The sequence below is a fragment of the Fonsecaea monophora genome (assembly GCF_001642475.1).
Source record: "Fonsecaea monophora strain CBS 269.37 chromosome Unknown Scaff109, whole genome shotgun sequence".
In the NCBI taxonomy this organism is placed as follows: domain Eukaryota; kingdom Fungi; phylum Ascomycota; class Eurotiomycetes; order Chaetothyriales; family Herpotrichiellaceae; genus Fonsecaea; species Fonsecaea monophora.
In genome coordinates, this window is record NW_019174040.1 from 26,800 (window position 1) to 44,350 (window position 17,551).

The 17,551-nt window shown below is 53.3% G+C and overlaps 7 protein-coding genes across 7 annotated transcripts; 5 read left to right on the top strand and 2 right to left on the bottom strand.

Moving 5' to 3' along the window:
* Nucleotides 1-803: 803 nt before the first annotated feature.
* On the top strand, nt 804-2,171 carry AYO21_10055 (hypothetical protein; the record flags this gene model as incomplete). Its single annotated transcript, XM_022659979.1, has 1 exon — nt 804-2,171. One exon carries the CDS (start codon nt 804-806, stop codon nt 2,169-2,171), a length of 1,368 nt encoding a protein of 455 aa, XP_022507690.1.
* Nucleotides 2,172-3,406: 1,235 nt separating this feature from the next.
* AYO21_10056 (hypothetical protein) lies at nt 3,407-4,110 on the top strand (the record flags this gene model as incomplete). Its single annotated transcript, XM_022659980.1, has 4 exons — nt 3,407-3,502; nt 3,616-3,712; nt 3,793-3,896; nt 3,967-4,110. 4 exons carry the CDS (start codon nt 3,407-3,409, stop codon nt 4,108-4,110), a joined length of 441 nt encoding a protein of 146 aa, XP_022507691.1.
* Nucleotides 4,111-4,601: 491 nt separating this feature from the next.
* Nucleotides 4,602-5,476, top strand: AYO21_10057 (hypothetical protein; the record flags this gene model as incomplete). The annotated part of the gene is made up of 3 exons (XM_022659981.1): nt 4,602-4,612; nt 4,671-4,842; nt 4,895-5,476. 3 exons carry the CDS (start codon nt 4,602-4,604, stop codon nt 5,474-5,476), a joined length of 765 nt encoding a protein of 254 aa, XP_022507692.1.
* A 478-nt stretch (nt 5,477-5,954) lies between these two features.
* AYO21_10058 (hypothetical protein) lies at nt 5,955-6,583 on the top strand (the record flags this gene model as incomplete). Its single annotated transcript, XM_022659982.1, has 3 exons — nt 5,955-6,216; nt 6,314-6,436; nt 6,519-6,583. 3 exons carry the CDS (start codon nt 5,955-5,957, stop codon nt 6,581-6,583), a joined length of 450 nt encoding a protein of 149 aa, XP_022507693.1.
* Nucleotides 6,584-7,749: 1,166 nt separating this feature from the next.
* Nucleotides 7,750-9,279, bottom strand: AYO21_10059 (hypothetical protein; the record flags this gene model as incomplete). Its single annotated transcript, XM_022659983.1, has 1 exon — nt 7,750-9,279. The coding sequence occupies one exon, from the start codon at nt 9,277-9,279 to the stop codon at nt 7,750-7,752; it is 1,530 nt and encodes a 509-aa protein (XP_022507694.1).
* A 1,665-nt stretch (nt 9,280-10,944) lies between these two features.
* AYO21_10060 (hypothetical protein) lies at nt 10,945-13,518 on the top strand (the record flags this gene model as incomplete). The annotated part of the gene is made up of 3 exons (XM_022659984.1): nt 10,945-11,151; nt 11,205-13,337; nt 13,396-13,518. 3 exons carry the CDS (start codon nt 10,945-10,947, stop codon nt 13,516-13,518), a joined length of 2,463 nt encoding a protein of 820 aa, XP_022507695.1.
* Nucleotides 13,519-15,905: 2,387 nt separating this feature from the next.
* Nucleotides 15,906-17,501, bottom strand: AYO21_10061 (hypothetical protein; the record flags this gene model as incomplete). The annotated part of the gene is made up of 1 exon (XM_022659985.1): nt 15,906-17,501. The coding sequence occupies one exon, from the start codon at nt 17,499-17,501 to the stop codon at nt 15,906-15,908; it is 1,596 nt and encodes a 531-aa protein (XP_022507696.1).
* Between the last annotated feature and the right edge of the window lie 50 nt (nt 17,502-17,551).

The window sequence follows — 17,551 nt, forward strand, 5'->3', positions numbered from 1 at the left end:
CCCTCCGCATACCCGTAAATACAGGTGGAAAGCAAATCTGGGTGAAACCGGCTGTCCGCGATATTTACAAGGACTTGTGTGTTTACCATCTCCTCGGAACGGACCCTTTTCCCCTTAGCTTTTGGCCAATTATTAAGCCCGTGTGTCCCATTCGTCGCCTGGCCTCGCTTCGCTGGGATTGCTGGGGGAAAGTCCCACATGGTTAAGAATTTTGTGGTCTTCCGGGTTTCTGGGCATCATTCACCCCAAGGGACAAAAACGTTCTTTGACGTCGTCATCGTGGAGGATTTGCCCAGTTTGTCTTTGCTGTTCTGGATCTTTGATTTGCCTTGTCACACCACTTGAACACTGCCGGGTTATTGAGGCATACTCGCCTCGACTGTTGAGGCTCATGGGTAGGTAATGAACTACGTGAGTGTATGGTAAGCCCCAATACCTCGTACTCACTCACACATACTTGTATGCCGGGGAAATGCTTGTTTTCGCCCACGACAATATCCCGCTATCCGGATTCACTGCCCTGATGAGGTTGCTTCCCTATGAAATCTTGGTATCACCTGAGGCGCAACACTGGAAAAGCTTCTTCCCCCCTGGATCTGCAAGTACATGAACACGCCGGCTTATGTAGGCGAATGCCGATCCAAGTACGTGACACGGGGGGCAGAGCTAAAGAACTTCTGCGGCTATTCGACTTACATAACAGGTTCCACTGGGTTGTCGCGGTGGTGAATATATAACTGGCTCTTGCGTATGTCTTCTCACATTCAACAGGAACTCCAATTACACATCATCTCACAAGGACAATGGCGAGCAAGGTGGTCGGAAGTCGAGCATTGACGGGCTGCAATCCAACCCGCCTCTTACAGAGATCCACCCCCATCAGAGTGTCGAGGGTTATAGCAACAACCCCCAGTATCGACCGGAAACATTTCAACACCTCGTCGAAGCGACAAGCCGAGGCTCTGACCGAGCAGCAAAAGGCCATCGTCAAATCAACAGCACCCGTTCTCCAGGAACATGGCGTCACTATCACGAGCCTTTTCTACAAACGACTACTAAACAACCATCCCACTCTGCGCAACATATTCAACACGGCACACCAAGAGACCGGTGCTCAGCCGGCGGCTCTGGCGCACGCTGTTTGGGCCTATGCCAACAATATTGACAACCTGGGCGCGCTGACCACGGCGGTGTCGAGAATCGGGCACAAGCACGCCAGCCTGGACATCCAGCCAGACCAATACCCGATCGTGGGCGAAGAGTTGCTCGCTGCGATCAAAGAGGTGCTCGGCGAGGCTGTGACTGACGACATACTCGACGCGTGGAAAGCGGCCTATGCCCAGCTCGCAGACATCTTCATCAATTTTGAGCGGGACCTCTACAAGCAGGCCGAGAAGACTACAGGGGGGTGGAACGGGTGGCGCACATTCACCGTGGCGAAGAAGGTGCACGAGAGCGACGAGATCGTCTCATTCTACCTCGAACCTGCAGACAAGGGACCCCTCCCCGGATTCCAGTCGGGCCAGTATGTGTCGGTCAGGGTCTTCCTCCCGGAACTCGGCGTCTACCAGCCACGACAGTACAGCCTGTCGGACATCCCGGACGGCAAGCACTTTCGGATATCGGTGAAGAAGGAGTCTGCCAGGGGACAAATCCCCGCCGGGAGGATCTCGAACGTGCTGCACGAGGATATCCCCGAAGGCGCACAGATCGACGTCAGCATGCCGAGGGGAGACTTTTTCCTCGACGTCGACGCCGACACGCCCGTGGTCTTGATCAGCGCCGGCGTCGGCATCACGCCCATGCTGTCCATGTTGGGTACCGTGATCGGGCAGAACAACACCCGGCCCGTCAGCTTCATCCACGCGGTCCGCTCGGGCCACGTCCACGCCATGAAGGACTACCTCGCACGGGTGGTGGAGAAGAACCCACAGGTGAAAAAGGCTGTTTTTTACGAACACGTCGAGGACGGGGACAAAAAGGGCCGCGACTATGACTTTGAGGGGCGCATCGAGTTCGACAAGGTCAAGGAGCTCGCCCTGCTCCCCGACGCGCAGTACTATCTCTGCGGGCCAATCCCGTTCATGCAGCTCCAGCAGCGGGAACTGGAGGCGCTGGGTGTGCCCAAGGAGCGCATCCACTCCGAGGTCTTTGGGTCGGGTGTCGCGTGACGAAGAGCATAGTACCATAAAAGGTGCCCTGTACGACGATGTAAAAAAAAAGAGGAAAGGAAGGGAGGTGTTTAGACCACTGGATTATCATCACGTCTTTATCACGTCTACCAGTTTGCCCAAAGTATTCTGGAACCCTCATGATATGTATCGCCAGTCCACTTGCAGAGATCATGTATTGGCTCGATGGTCGGACCGGTCCAGAAGTAATGTACGAATATCCAAAACACAACATTGTTGTCTTGATTTCCTGAACCTTGTCAAAAGTACCTATGAGGGACTGACAAGCTCCGGACCTGCATCCTCATATGAGGAAAGAGGATTGATAACGTCCTAATAAATACCTGTAACTCGTTGTTGCTAGTCGCTGGTCTCTACGAGTTCCAGGTATATCAAGACACGAGCGTCTGTGGAGTTGAAAACGCCTCGACGGTACAGAGATGGATTGTGTGTCTGTCTATCTAGGAGTCGCTAGTCCGGTTTGGTCAAGCCAGGCCAGATCAAGGACTCAACGCTAGACTTTTCCCATCGATATTTGGAACAAGAAACCTCAAGTCCTCTCTCCCACGAGTGCCACCTATAACCGAAGGTCACCGCCCAGCAAGAAAGCATATGGGTCTAGCATATCTCTACCTACTCCTTCTTACCCTTGACTCGCACAGGGGATACTACTTTGTTTGTTGAATGCCAATACTAATTATCCTCTGGCCCTCGCTCTAGGCATATTAAACTTTAGGCAACAACGACCATGCCTGGGGTGCCCAGCCCTGCCCACGCACCAACGCGGGATATAAGCGAGTACGTCGTCTTGTTGCCCAATCAGAATTTCCTATGAACGGCCTACGGAAGAGGTGAAAGGCGGGGTTTTTCATTTCCTGATATCATGTCATGTGCTTTCGCGTGCCGAAGGCGATAGAACTAGTGACATTGGCGAAGAGGATTGGACGCGTCCAGAATACGAGGACTCGATTGCCAGGTTTTGTTCGGGCACTTGCAGGAAGAGCGAGGGTCTTCAAAGTCAAAGGGGTAAAGAATCGCCGATCCTTTCGCGTCTGCTCGTAAGGGAGGTGTCGTAGAGGAGGTGGTGAGAAAGAGGTATTTAAACAGAGAAAATAGTCGAGAGAAGCCTCTGAAAAGATCCTCTTCATTTTCCTCTTTTTCCGGCTCTTCTCTCGACACAGATACAACTCCAACGAGGTATCCATTGTCTGCCATCGAGGAAATAACTTGATACCATGTCTTCTGAAGCTGCTGCTGCCGCGTGGGTCCCCCCTCCTGAAGGGTCACCATGTTGGATTGAAATTCCTGCTCGCGACATCGAGAAGCTCAAGGTATGAAGGTCAAACAAAGGACAACGAGAGGCACAACGAAGGACATTCTCCCATCCCTCTCCCTCTTCGTCGTCGGACCTCTCTATAAATCTTGCTGACATCGGCGTTGAAAGACCTTCTACAGTAACGTCTTCCCCAATTGGACTTGGAAGCCAAATATTTCCGGCCCAGGACACGAGGTCGCAATGTTCCGATTCAAGGACCCCGAAGGTGAGTCCTTTCAAGGTCCTCCTCCACAGACGGGGTGACTTGTTCGATTGTTTGCTTACAACACCCACTGGTGGTTCCAGGTCTTGGAGGCGGCCTTGTCAAAATGCCCGATGGTTGTGGCCCCAACACGCAGGAGCTGGGATCGGGCGTCACGATCTACCACATGGTCGAGTCGCTGGAGAAGGTGAGTCTCCCAAAATGAAGTGCCTGGGTGTGTTGAGAGACAACAGCGTCTGACTAGGAATTCAAACCAGACCGAAGCGCGCATCCATGAACTGGGCGGGAAGACGGTGCTGCCAAAGACGGCGGAGGGTGACCACGGCGTCTACATCAACGTGACAGATCCCGAGGGAAATAGATTTGGTATTTACCAGATGGTTCGGAACTGTGGCTCTTAATCCTGTGAAATGTCAATATATACTGCGAACAGTAGTTGTTGGAGAGACACCGACAGAAGCAAGTCGTCGAGGGAGAAATCCAAAACCTCGCTAGCCACGCTGCTTTAAGAGAAGTAGGGCGGCATCAAAGAATTTCCTCGTTTGCACATCCCGCCATGGTTCAACCGCATCTTGGCACATTCATTCGCCATCATCCCGCATTTCACAGGGAAAGCTGCCTGCCGCTCTTTACACACGCTCCAGTTTCGCGGTCAACCGATCCCTTGCATTATTTCAATAGCTGGCACATGACTGTCTCAGCCTTCCATTGTCGAAGATGAGCGCAACCTGATCTCCTCCGGCCATACCGGTCGTCCGTTGCTCCGTGTTGGACCGAGAGCGGGTAAAAAAGTCCTCCGCCAGAGAACAACGTTGAGACTCACCTGGTGAACAATCCCCTTGAGAGAGACACTCCTTGCCATAGGACCCAGCTCAATTGCGCACTTTCAACCATGTCCATCAAGTATGTTACCCATGCAATCCCGCCCTCAGTGTCCCAACGCTCATGATGTCATATCCAGTTGGGTTATGCTCGATGGCAAAGGAGCCTTTGTCCCGTTGCCAGGAGAAAGGATCATCCACAAGTCATCGCCGAGAATTGGTCTCGCCATCACCACCCCGTCGACATATCCAGGGAACAATCCAGTGTCAATCCACTGCAACTCTGGCATCGTTTATTTGACCAATCAGAGAGTAAGAATTACAGGGGAATAAACAACAAAGTCATTTCTGACACCATGCACAGATCGTGTATCTGCCAGAGAAGTCCACCTCGGAGCTCCAATCATTCTCCGCGCCCCTTCTCAATTTGCACGACACACATCTTACCCTGCCCTGGTTCGGACCGAATGCCTGGCAGGCCCTCTTACAGCCGGTTCCTGGCGGGAACATTCCCGCAACACAAGCCGCCGTTGAACTCAAGTTGACTTTCAAAGAAGGTGGAGCTCCCGATTTCCATTCCACCTTTGAACAGATCAAGGAGCGACTTCAGCAAGTAGTGTCCACAGCGAGGGAGAATAACTTGACAGGCTCGCGGCAGGATGCCTACTTGGGCAATGTGAATCTGGACAACGTCCATCTTGATCAGCTGCCTTCGTATAACGAGTCTGGGCATGATCCCATAGCTCTGAGCCAATCCAGCGCTACCAGCGAGGACGTGAACTCCCCTATCTTGATGAGTCCCCACACGGCTCCGGAATTGAGGCGAGCTGGAACACCTCAAGGTGAATCGCAGACACCAAGCGACGCGCCTCCAGGGTACGAAGAGACACAACAGCAGAGCATTCAGGCTGAGTTGGACCGAAGATTGTCAGAGACTCGTGGCTGACAGTAAAATATGGAGGCATCACGGACAAAAGGCCTCCTTTCTGCGGTTGTGCATGGCGTTCTCCATAGAAGCAAGAAGGTTCCTCTCTCAGAGATCCGAGGCCAGCCTTATTAAGATTTTATTTCCATTGATTAGCTTATCCTTAGGACGATGATATGCCATTCTAACATTAAAGATGTTATTTCGCGGTGGTATTGTCCTTGGACTCGATCGTGAAAGAGTCCAGAGAACCGAATGGCTTGGCGCCTCAACAGCTCGCTGGCCAATCATGCGCCTTGTAATTTTCCTTCCTCCGAAGCTCAAGCTAGCTCGAACTCTTTGAACTTACAACTCCTTCCACACAACGTTGTAAGTCCAACTCAACGAGACACCAACGATCCTTTCGAGTCTCTAGAGTGGTTGCGCCCATCTCGGACTTCATCTACGTAGTCACTTGACCCATTCTATCTCATCCTCAGCCTTCTCCCCAAACTTCACAATGGGGATCACCGATTTCTTCTCCGACCTTCTGAGCTCCGTCTCGTTTGTTCAGGAGGTCCAAGCCGAAGCTCCCGCCGACGACAACGAAGAGTCAAGTGACAGCAGCGAGGAGGGCAACGACGAAGAAGGTGGTGAGGATAAACAAGAAGGCGAAGAGGAGGGAGGTGAAGACGGAGAGGAAGAGGGCGAAGAAGAGGAGGAAGAAGAGGAAGAGGAAGAGGAGGAGGAGCCTGTAGATCCAAAGCCAAGACTGGAAGAAGGTATGTTTCTCTTTACCATCACAATTGTTCAGAGCAGAGCTGTTATTGCCCTGCGGTAGACTGTGCGAGGACTTGGGAGAAGACTAACAAAAAGCAGAATGCGCCCGATCCGCTCAGTGCCAGGGCTACAAGCACCACTTTGACGAGTGCGTTGAGCGTGTTACTCAACAGGAGGAGAATCCCGACCACAAGGGCCCCAAGGAAAACTGCGTTGAAGAGTGTACGTATAGCAGCCGTCTCTACCAGAGTATCTACCTGCGGCGTGGCAAGAGGACACCAAAGCTGACCACTGCGAAAAACAGTTTTCCACCTCCAACACTGCGCAACACAGTGCGCCGCGCCCAAACTCTTCAAGCAGCTGAAATAGATCACCTTCACACCGACAGCTCATCGAGATCGATAAAAGTTTGCATTGAACAAAGAGACTTGCAAGCAAAAGAGAAGATCTCACAACAAGCCATATGTACTCCCCCAAACGAACGGCCTGACGTGGACCAATAACTTAAGCTGCCCCTAAAGAGACGGGATAGATCCAGATTCCTCTGCTCACATGGATGCAGCTTCTAAGAGGGTTTGGTGTGAAGTGTTCGGGTCGCCCAATGCATCCATCCATCTGTGCTCCACATACATAGTCATCGCGCCTTGTATATACATACCTTATTGCATCAAAGACGGAACGGTTCTCCTTTTCTCTGTTCCGGCGGCATTGCCCTGTTCGTTCCCGTCTATGTTGTCCTTCATGCTCTCGACATGTTACGGAAAAGCGATGTTGATACCACGCATTGGCTCCCACGCTCCTCTCATGGGCTGGGCTTGGTATAGCTTGTTCTACACTGTCGCCAACTTGCCCTGCTCCAGTCAAACCGCATTTCTAGCCTTCTCGCAAGTACCCCGTACTGCACGAGGTACGAGGTGCTCTTTAGTCCGAGGCAAATGATGGCTGGCTGAACGACTGCCTCTGTTCTCGGGCCGTCCGTTCCCAGGCCCACTACTGACCAATCCGCTCCGTCATCTGCGATCGATGCGGTCGGTGGTCTCCTTGCTAACTAACTTGAACACTTTCCCTTTTCGGAAGGAGTTTCGTTTCTTGACAGTGCGGCCCAGCCAGCCATGCCATGCCATGCCGACTCTGGAGTTTTGGTACGAGTACCGAGCATATAGTAGATAGATATCGGTCACTCTCTAGAGCCCAAGGACCAGGTCCGCCAAGATTACCCACTGCGTACGCTCAAGTGACGACTTGACTCCGGGAAACGTTCTTAAGGAAGTGGCTGCGTCTCCCCTTCCATAATCGACATCTCGATGTCCTTTCCTTAATAATATATTCGTGCTCGTACCTGTACTGAGTATGTGTGTCCAATATACAATCACTTCCGTCCAGCTATGAAGATTGTCGTTCTTCCTCTTCGATATTATTTGCTTTCAAATCATTTAAACCTTCAAATATCCAAATATCCCGTGGGCAGACTTCGACATAACTTGCATGTCCCACACAAAGGTTTCCTCGCTTGCCATATATCAGTGTACGTGTTCTCACGCAGACCCGGGATCCTGCCCCTGCGCACGCAATCTCTGCTCATCATCGTCGTCCTCAATTCTGTCGACGTAGCCTTGCACGACCTCGTCTGCGGTGGCGCGATCAGCTTCCCACCGCTTCCTTCTCACACGGGCCTGTCGGCCAAATAAGCCGAGGCATAGAGGTGCCGGCATCACCAGCGCGGCCAGCACAGCTTGAAAGATCAGTGCCTGTTTCATGTTCTGTGGTGGATCGGCATCGGGGCCGGCCTTCAGTGCGTTCATGACGACGATGAAGATGCCGCCCAGAATCTGGCCGCCGCACCAGCAGAGGGAGCTTCCCAACTCGGGTCCCAGAGGATAGTGGATCTCGACGAGGAACTCCAACGCTACTGGGACGAGGCCGAAACTCGCCGCCCCAAGGATAGCGCAGATGACAAAGACGTACGCCAACGAGCGGGATTGCGGCGCCCATATGACCACTATATAGCAGATCGCCAGCACGGGGATGGCCACCTTGACGTAGGCCAGGTAGAACTTATACTTGTCGATGATGGGGCTCGAAATGGCCGCGCAGACGAGGCCGACCACGATCAAGACGGCTCCGGCGATACCGGCATTGGTCTCGCTGAAGCCGTACGGCTCGAAGATTTGATTGAGCAGGGATGAAAAGGCGTTGAAGAAGCCCACGTAAAAGATGAAGGGGAGGAAGAGGAGGTAGAACTCGGTTGAGTGGGACAGAACGTGGAAATCATGGCGCAACGACGTGCGGTCCATGTGGTCCGCCACCGATCCCGCCGATGGTGGGGATGGTGGTCGCGATGGGATGAAAAAGGCCGGCACGCTCGCCACCGAGGAGATGATGGAGATGTACAAGATCATATTGGGGATCTCGTTTGGTTCATCTGCCCAGAAAGGTGAGATGAGCTGGCCCAGCGCTGCGCCAAAGGGGTTCGACAACGATGCCAACGCCGTCGCAGTGGTGCGTCCTGCAGGGCTGAACCAGAGGTTTGAATAGGTCGTGGGCGACGAAAGGACGAACGGCTGCGCAAAGCCAATGATCAACTGACCGAACATGACGCCGCCGAAGTTGTTTGCCCTGGTCGCGCCATATTTGACCCAGTTACCAACCAGCACCAGCGAGGCGGCAATGATGACGGCAGTCTTTGTGCCGTACTTGTGCAGAACATAAAAGGTAGGCGGGGTGGTTACGCAGAAGGCGAAGAGAAACGCCGTCGAAACCCAGTTGATGTTAGTCTCGGTCGTGCCAAAGTACGTCGCCGAGGTTTTGGAAACGGGCGCAAATGCGATCCAGTCCCACGAAACCACAATGTTCAACAGCACTAACTGCGCCAGGCCGAAGAAGCGTCGTTTATACACCTTATATTCGACGGTCGAGGTTGTCGAGATCCGTGATAGTGTCCGGGTCGACGAGAGAAGGCCTCGAGCCCGGTCGTCGAGTGATGGACCTGGAGACTCGGGCGATGAGCTGCTTTCGCCGCTGGTTGTCTCTCGCTGAGAAATGTGTGACTGCTCGACTTTGCCCATGTTGGCGAATTGGAGATGTCGCAATGAGATAGCCGCTGGCCAAAGGTCACGCGCCCAACCTCACAGCAAAGGCCAAAACCCCCTGAACTTTGTCCACAGAACAGTTGTGGGGAGTCGAAGGTGAGGAGTGTGCACTCATTAACTCTCCCTGCCTTCAGGTCTCGACATGTTTCGAGCGCCGACGACACATGTCTGCGGGTGTGGACTATGCAGTGACTGGTTATCAGGACAGGACGGAAGACGGGTGGCACTGGTGGGTAACGGCCGTTGCTTACCACAGATCGGACATCTCAGTGCAATTTGGAAAGGCCTTTACTATAACAAGACTAGCGCCGGGGTCGTGTCGGGTGTTTGCCGGGCCGCACTTGAATAAGGAATGCGACATCTCAACAAGGCTGAGTTGACGAGGCTGAATGTACCTGGTTGCAAGCGCTGTACTCGGTACCATACCGAGTACAATCTTGAGTGCGGATTGCATTTCCATTGTCTTGCAAGTGGAGTCTCTTGTCCTGCTAGAGATGGTTATTGTTGCAAAAACAATGTCTAACACTACAATGGCCTGTCAAGGTTGGGGTCCGGGTGCCTAATGCAGCGCAGATGTCCTGAACCCTGCTTCAAATGCAGGCTGCAGGCCGCAGGCTCCGGGACAGGGGATGGGAAGAGATCTCAGACATTGTGTTTGCTTGAAATGTAACCAACTACGAGCAAACAGAACGGCTAGGAGAAGAACACTCTTCTTGCAGCATGACGGGGACAAGGGACTGGGAAATATAGGTATAGACACCCCTATTCGTGCTTCCTCTACAAGTATGAAGTGGCTGCGTTGGAAGACTGTACCTACTACTCGTAATTAAATGTAGTTGTTTGCAATAATAATTGGCTTCACTAGCTGCTTGTGGCGGCCTCCATCTCTTACCCTAACGTGCTCGCATTGGCACGGAAGGGGAGCCCCTAGAGCCCCTAGAGCCCGAAGCAAACATTCCAAAGCACTCGCCGAGATCAACAAACAAGTGGGCCTAATAGCCCTGGTACAAGTGGTTCCAGGCAGCCCAGTGGTCCCCCCCAATACCAGCCAACGCTGCCCAGCCCCCTGGCGATTGGCTTCTATTACTCGTAGGCGGTCTTCTCAAGCACTCGAACCCTTACTGGGTGTCCATCTACCGGGGCACCCTGCCTTAGTGACTGGGTCGCTATCCGCCTCGCCAGACCTAATAAAGACTCAAGGCCCTGACGAATGCTTGGACTTTATGCGCCTTGTTTAACCCATTTCAGCGCACGCCCAGCGATGCAGCCAGGCCAGCGCAGACATCCCTGCTCCCCTGACTTGACTTCAGCCTCTCCCTGAGAAGAAGGACCGAAAGTTCTGAGCGCGTGGTACAGTCTCCCGGCTGTGCCAGAAGCCTTTTTCCCACGTTCCTTCATACCCGCCGCCTGCCTCAAAGCTGCTACAAGCTCTTGCCCACCGTTCTCCTCCCTGCTCATCTTCCGGCTCCCGCACCGATGATCCGTTGCCAGCCTAATATAGCTCAACAACATGCTCAGCTATAAGCAGCCTCTCGCAGAAATATCGACCACTTCTCTTCCTTAGCATTGGCCGTTTGGAAGGCATTTGGATAATTACAGAGAGGAGGGAGGCTGCGAAGAGGCGCAGCCGAATACGGGACAATGCAGGCCGCCATTAAGTACGGTATGAGGGAACCCTCGGTCGACAGCGTCAATGATGGCCGCAGCCGCTATGTTCCCAGCTCGGTCTACAGTGGTGCGGGTCCTGTCGAGGACTCGCCGGCGATGCCCCAGGGCCACAGCTTCATGTCGGGAGCACTGCGGGGTCCTTTTGAAGAACAAGAGACACCCCCAGCCCGGTTTACGCAGGTATGTGAAGTCGCTTGTTAAGCGGACTTCGAGAGGTGCTGAGACTTGAACAGCCGCCCCAAAACGCTCCACGAAACTCGACACTTCTAAACATCAATGACCCTGTGGCGATGCATCTACTGACCGAGACGGCAATAAGCGACAGCCGAGACTTTGAGGTGCTGTCGTTTGAGGAGGTGGAGCAGCTGAAGAAAGAAAGGAGTTTCCTGAAAGGCAAGATTGAAGCTACGAGACGGAAGCTGGCGCTAGAGAGCAAACTGCGAGATGCCGCCCAGTCGCTGAATCGTCTATATTCGACTCGTGAGTCTGGGGATGCGGCATCACCCAAAAAGTCGCGGCGCAGCCTACTGGGGAGCAGACATAGTGGAAACGAGGTAGTGCATCGTGTAGACGATGAATATGCCACAAGCACGAAAAAGGTGGAGGATCTCTCGCGCGAGTTATTCCATCTGGAGAAAAGACTTCAAGAGATAGACAGGCGCATCCTTCAACACACGGCTGGTATTCTACAGATGACACACAGGGGTCTGAAGAAGAATATCCGCAGGAATGAACTCCCCCGAAGTCCGGAAAGCATGACTAGTCAACCGAATGGACGAAGTTCCATGCTTGATGCCAGGGACGATTTTGATGAACGGAGTCTCTACCAGGTCCCGGATTATGTCACAGAGTTTGGACAGGTACCTCATTCCATGAACAAGGGCAGACCTGGATCTCGAGCCGTCGACGGGTTTGTAACCCGCCTACAGGAGCTGAATCAACGGCTACATCTGATGATCACCCAAGCGAGCTTGCAAGAACACTTTGACCCGCCTCCTCAGCCCTCCGACCAGCACATGGCTGGAAGCGTTGATGCGCAAATCCAAGCATATCTTGGCTATATGTCTCAGGGATTGGACGCCATGGAAGCTGCCCAAGCCCGATCCCACGCTGCCGTCCAGCAATCCATCTTTGACACCGAAGAGCAGCTCGAAGACGTCAATCTTCGACTACATGATATGCTAGCAAGAACAAACTCTGTCGGCCATAGCCCTGTGTTACTGCAAGATGAACCCCGCGGCAAGGACCTACAGTCGCAGTTGGCCTTCTCTTCCAATGTCATCGAACGGCTAAACAAGCGCATCGAAACCCTTGTCGAACAGAAGGATATCTTGACCCGCCAAATCCAACAGCAGCGCGAACTCAACAGCAAGTCCGATGCTCAGCGTGACGCCAAAATTCACGAATTGGTGGCCGAGCTGGAGGAAGCGAAGCGCACTCAATCAAATAGCGAGCAAGAAGCGCAGCATTCCCGCGACCAAATCAACTTGCTCATGGAGGAACTGGATCTTTCGAAGCAACGGAGCGTCCTCATGGAACACGAACGAGGTGCGGATGAGAGCAAAGCTCTTGAACTCGAACGCACTGCCCGTAAAGAGCTGGAGGAAAAGTTCCTCGCTGAGCTGAAGGTCAAGCAAGAGGAACATAGCCAGCTGCAGTCGGAAATACAACAGACACGAAGGGACCTGGAAACCAAGTCCATGGAATTAGCAAGCCTAGCGGCGGGCCACGCCCAGACTCAGGCGGCGCACGACGAAGTGGTCAATGACCTGCGGGCCCAAGTGGAGGCGCTGAGTAGTGCTAAAGCTGAGGTAGAGACCGAGCTCTCGAAACTCCGTGCGGAGATGCAAGACCTGGAATCCGAAGTGGTGCGAGCACAGACAGAGTTGACCGTGGTCAAGGCTGAGTTAGATGGTGCTTATGGGACACGTGCTCAGCGAGCGGCCGATGTGTCAATGAACCCCGCCATTCAGAAGGAACTTGACCACTTGAATATGCGAAACAACGAGCTCGAAGGTCATGTGAACAACCTGAAGAGGGAGCACGAGGCCAGGGACACGGAAAGCGTCGAGCTGCAGAACAAGGTCGCCGCTCTGCAGAAGGAACTGAAAGAGACCATTGAAGAGTACGAAGTCATGACAAGACAGAGCATTGAGGACGAAAAAGAGCGGGAGAGGCTTGAGGAGAGAGTCGACGCGTTGCAGCAGCAATGTGAGGCACTCGAGTCACAACTCAATGAAGAGAAAGTGAAAGGGCTGGGGGCCAAGGTCTCGTCGCCTACGGAGACGACGTCCACAATGGTCTTGAAGAACGAATTCAAGAAGATGATGCGCGAAACACGAGCAGAGAATCTCAAGATCCTCAAGGTAAGACTGACCGATCGGTGGAGTGTCATATGAAGATAGAGGCTAACAGTGTCTGTAGGCCGAGCAAGAGGAAAGACGTCGCTTAGAAGGCATCATCAAGGGCCTCAAGAAAGATCTTCAGCAACGGCACTCTCAGAAGGAAGCGCCCTCAACACCGGTGGAAGCGACAGATTCTCGCTGATGTTTCTCATGACCGTAATGATCTATCAACGACCAACACATGCAGCTATTGATGGCCAGCACTCTACAAAACCTGGGCGATTTCCTGTTGGCTTCGGGACTTCCACTTGTACTACGCACACTGTTCATGGGGAATTTGTATCATTAGAAGGAACGGGCATTGGGAAGAGACGGCTGTGATGCATTTATTCGGCGATATTTTGGAATTGGACAACCCCTATCTGCGGTATCCCAAGCAATAGGTCTTCAGGAAAAGTACAAATGGTAATGGATGCTCTATTATCCCAGCGACTGCTGCTTCAATTCTCTCTCGAGCAACTCCCTGTCGATCGCGGCTGCCTACTTCACCATCTCGCCTTCCAATATTCTCGAAGCGCTTGAGCATTGACGCTGACACAACTTAGACAATTATCTCTCTTTCGTCTCGATCGGTTCAGACAGCCAAAGTCATCAATCGCTTATGGTACACATTCCTTTTGCACACACTGCCAATCCCAGAACCACACTTCAGCACATACACCATACTCCGTACTCATGCCAATGGGGACTAGCTCGATCGACGGTCCTCTGTGTCGGCTGTGATATTGAGTTGGATCTCAGAACGAAGTCATGTTGGAGGCACCCTCCTTGAATTGCCCGCAAGACACCGTTCCGAAAGCAGTTCGGAGGATACAATCAGTGCCATCATTGCGACATGAACTACCTTCCTCGGAAGAGTCGATCCCAGACGATTCGATATATAATGCCGACCCCGTCCAGTCGCGTGAAAATCTATCCTGGATACCAGCAATAGACCCGGCTGGCGGGCTGGACCTGTCAGCATCTTTGAGCTTGCCCTTTGCGTCTCGGCTCCCTCTCAGCAGGCATTCTACATCACATAGTAATTGGCCAACCCCACAGCTCAACCCTATCATTGAACACAGAACGTCGCTCAATTCGGTGAACCCTGCCATGTCTCGAGCGGATAGTAAGAGCAAACAGCCTTCTATCGAATTATACCATCAACGCTCTTTTTCTGTGAACGACCTTGACTGCGTCCGGAGACGGGATGCCATACTATGCAAATCTACCAATTCTACGAGCTCTGAAGAAAGTATACATACAGGTGGATGGTGTTCTTTGTTCCCTATAAAACCTCCAGCGTCACCACCACCCAGAGTTTCGACACCGCCAGGGATACCTTCATTCGGCACCGAGCAGGCGACATTCCTGCGCTTGGTACAGCAGCAGCCGTCAAGCAGACTTTCATTTTGGAATCGCATTTGGAGACGCAGTGTGGACGGCAGCGATGAGCAAACCGTGACAAGCCTCAACTCTGAAGGTTCCCCAAGGATGTCGGCACAGAACCCGTCTAGTGGTCCTTCAAATTCGGTCGAACTCTTTGAGCGAACTCTGGCTGCAATAGGGATGGCGACCATTGTGGACCCTTCGCGCACAGGTGCTTCCTATTCTCGGGCTTCCCTGCCTCGTGGAGTTTACAAGGCCAATATCCCCGGACCACTTGCTCGAGCTGATGATGGTACATTGGTGCGAGGGAGATTCGGACCTCGCGCCAGCGGGCATGGCGTCGGTTCTCGCAATCTTGATTCGCACCCCCTGGGTCGATTGAGAGAATCAAGCGCGATTCAACAGGCGATGAGGGAGATCGACAAAGCGTGCGAAAGGACCAATCTTGAAAACGCCATGCTTCAGAGCGGATCCGGACTATCACATACTGTGCCAGGACAAGGATGGGCCAGCGATGAATCGCAGATTCCGCCTATGCAACTTCATCCGACCAGTGAAACAGAATTCGGCCCTCCATTTACCTCTCCAAACCTGAGAGGTAACTCGACGTACCATTCAGGATGCGCTCATAATCCCATGCACCTAGAACGTCCGATGCTTTCTCTTCTCAGCATTGACAGTGCGTCTGGTGTCCCGCCGAATGCGAGTGTTATCGCAGTCCACAAGAGGAATTGGACAAGTGGGAAGAAGCAAAGGTGCATGCAAGCGCTGAGACACTTGTGGCATGTGATGAAACACTGCTGGACACGCTTTTGGCGGGCTCTCTCTGTAAAGTGATGTTGCGTCCTCTAGGTAGCTCAGCTGGCTGGTTCTTTAGTAGGGGGTTATGGCAGAGGTGGAACAGATGTCTATCTATGAGCGTAGAAGAGAATAGGATGAGCATTCATATGATGTATCCATTCAATAGGTTTATCTGTTCGTCACTGCCTTGCTTGCTTTTGTTTGCCTGTAAGCCAGTTCCGAAGATATAAACATCCACCATCCCCTTTTGCAGCGCCGGCCAACAAGAATCGCTTGAACGCTAGGAGATTGAAAGATGTGTGGAATTATTCGTATAGTTGTTGCCCTCGGCAGTATCTCTTTGGTGTGATTTATCTCATCTCATCTCATCTCAATCAACTCGTCCGTGCCCAGGAGTTTCGCCATGGGATCGTCGGCGGCCATGCGGTTGCGTTTGTACGACTCCAGTTCCTCCTCGGAGATGCCGGACTGGAGTTCTTGCAGGGTGCGTTTTTTGGTGGTCGTGGTGGTGGTGTGCTCGGGCGCTGATGCTGGCGGATCAGCATCGTGACGACCTCGCGTGGTGTCTTCTTCCCCGGTTTGCGCAGGGTGGGGTGATTGGTTCTTGTCGCTCTGGACCGGGTCTGTTCTGGTGGTGGTAGTGGTGGCCGTGCCTGCTCTCTGCTCGGCGCTCGCGTTGGCGTCCTTGTCAGTGCCATCGCCATTTTCAATCTGCAAGAGCGACTGGCCCGTCCTCATTCCTTCGCTCGCTTCCCACGCTCGCAGGCCCTCTTCGCCCGTGCAATAGCTGTTTTTCACCGTCGAGTGACAGCACGCGTAACCCCACTTGAAGTCCTTCCACCACGATCCCCATACCGACGTGTGGTTGTTCTGGAAGATGTCCTCCGGGTATTTTGAGCGCGCGACCGCGCGTTCCGAGCCCTTGATGTGTCCCGATTCGTCGTACTCGACGTATCGTTCGTTGGCGACGACATTGAGGTGTTTGATTCGTTTCGATGGGTGTCGTTGTTGCTCGCCGCTCTCGGTCAGGAGATATTCATCCCCCCCGTATTTCTCGAGCAGAGCTTTCCGGGCCGCTGCTTTCTTTTCTGCCGCCTCCTGTGTTTGTTTCTTGCGCAAGAACTCGCCCTCTGTCGGGTTGGCTTGTAAGTGGAGTTTCTTCGTCTGCGATGAGGTCGTGTTGTGTTCTTGTGTCTCCCACGCGTAGCGTTGCGCCCGCTCGAATTCCGAGGCGTCGTCGTTCGTGGCTGCTGGGCGGATGAACCCTTCGTCTGCATCGGCATCGTCTGTTACCTGCGCAGCGGATTTGTCCATAGAGCGCGTCTTTGGATCGTAGCGCGCGGAGTCGAGGTCGAGGTTTTTCAAGTAGTTTGCGGTGTCTTCGCGCAGGCGGAGCTGGCGGGTTGAGGTCGGTTGAGAGCGACCCATGTCTGTTTCTTCGCCATACCGAGTGTCGGAGAGATCGGGGGTTCCCGAGTCGTTGCCGTCTTCTTTTTGACCTGCAGCTGCACGCTTGATAGCTTCCAGCTCCTCATATTCCCTGACCACGGCGTTGTACTCTCGACTGTCGTACCCGTTCCAACGGTCTCTTTTGGCATCCCATCCTAATTGTACGTCCTCGACGACCTCGTCAGCTTGGATATCCTTGCCCGTCCACCTCGCGCCTTGTTTCCTTGGCCGGCTTAGACACTCTTTTGTCTTGTGCGTCATGGCGCCGCAATTCTCACAGGCGCCCTTGCGGAACTTCGTGGCCGCCGGGCCTTGCTTCTTGCCTCGGTCGTACCATTTTGCCTTGTCGAGGGTATCTTTGGGGGCGGATTGTAATCGCTGATGCTCGAGGTAGTCGGCGTCTGAATGGGTGGTCTCGGCCCAGAACGGCCGCTTCGAGATAAAGGAGGGGATGTATTCGTTGCGAGTCTGGTCGGGGCCAGAGGGCTTTTTGTTCTGCTGCGCCATTCTCGCGGGGCAGAGAGACAGATGTTTAGGGTTCGTAGTAGACGCGACGT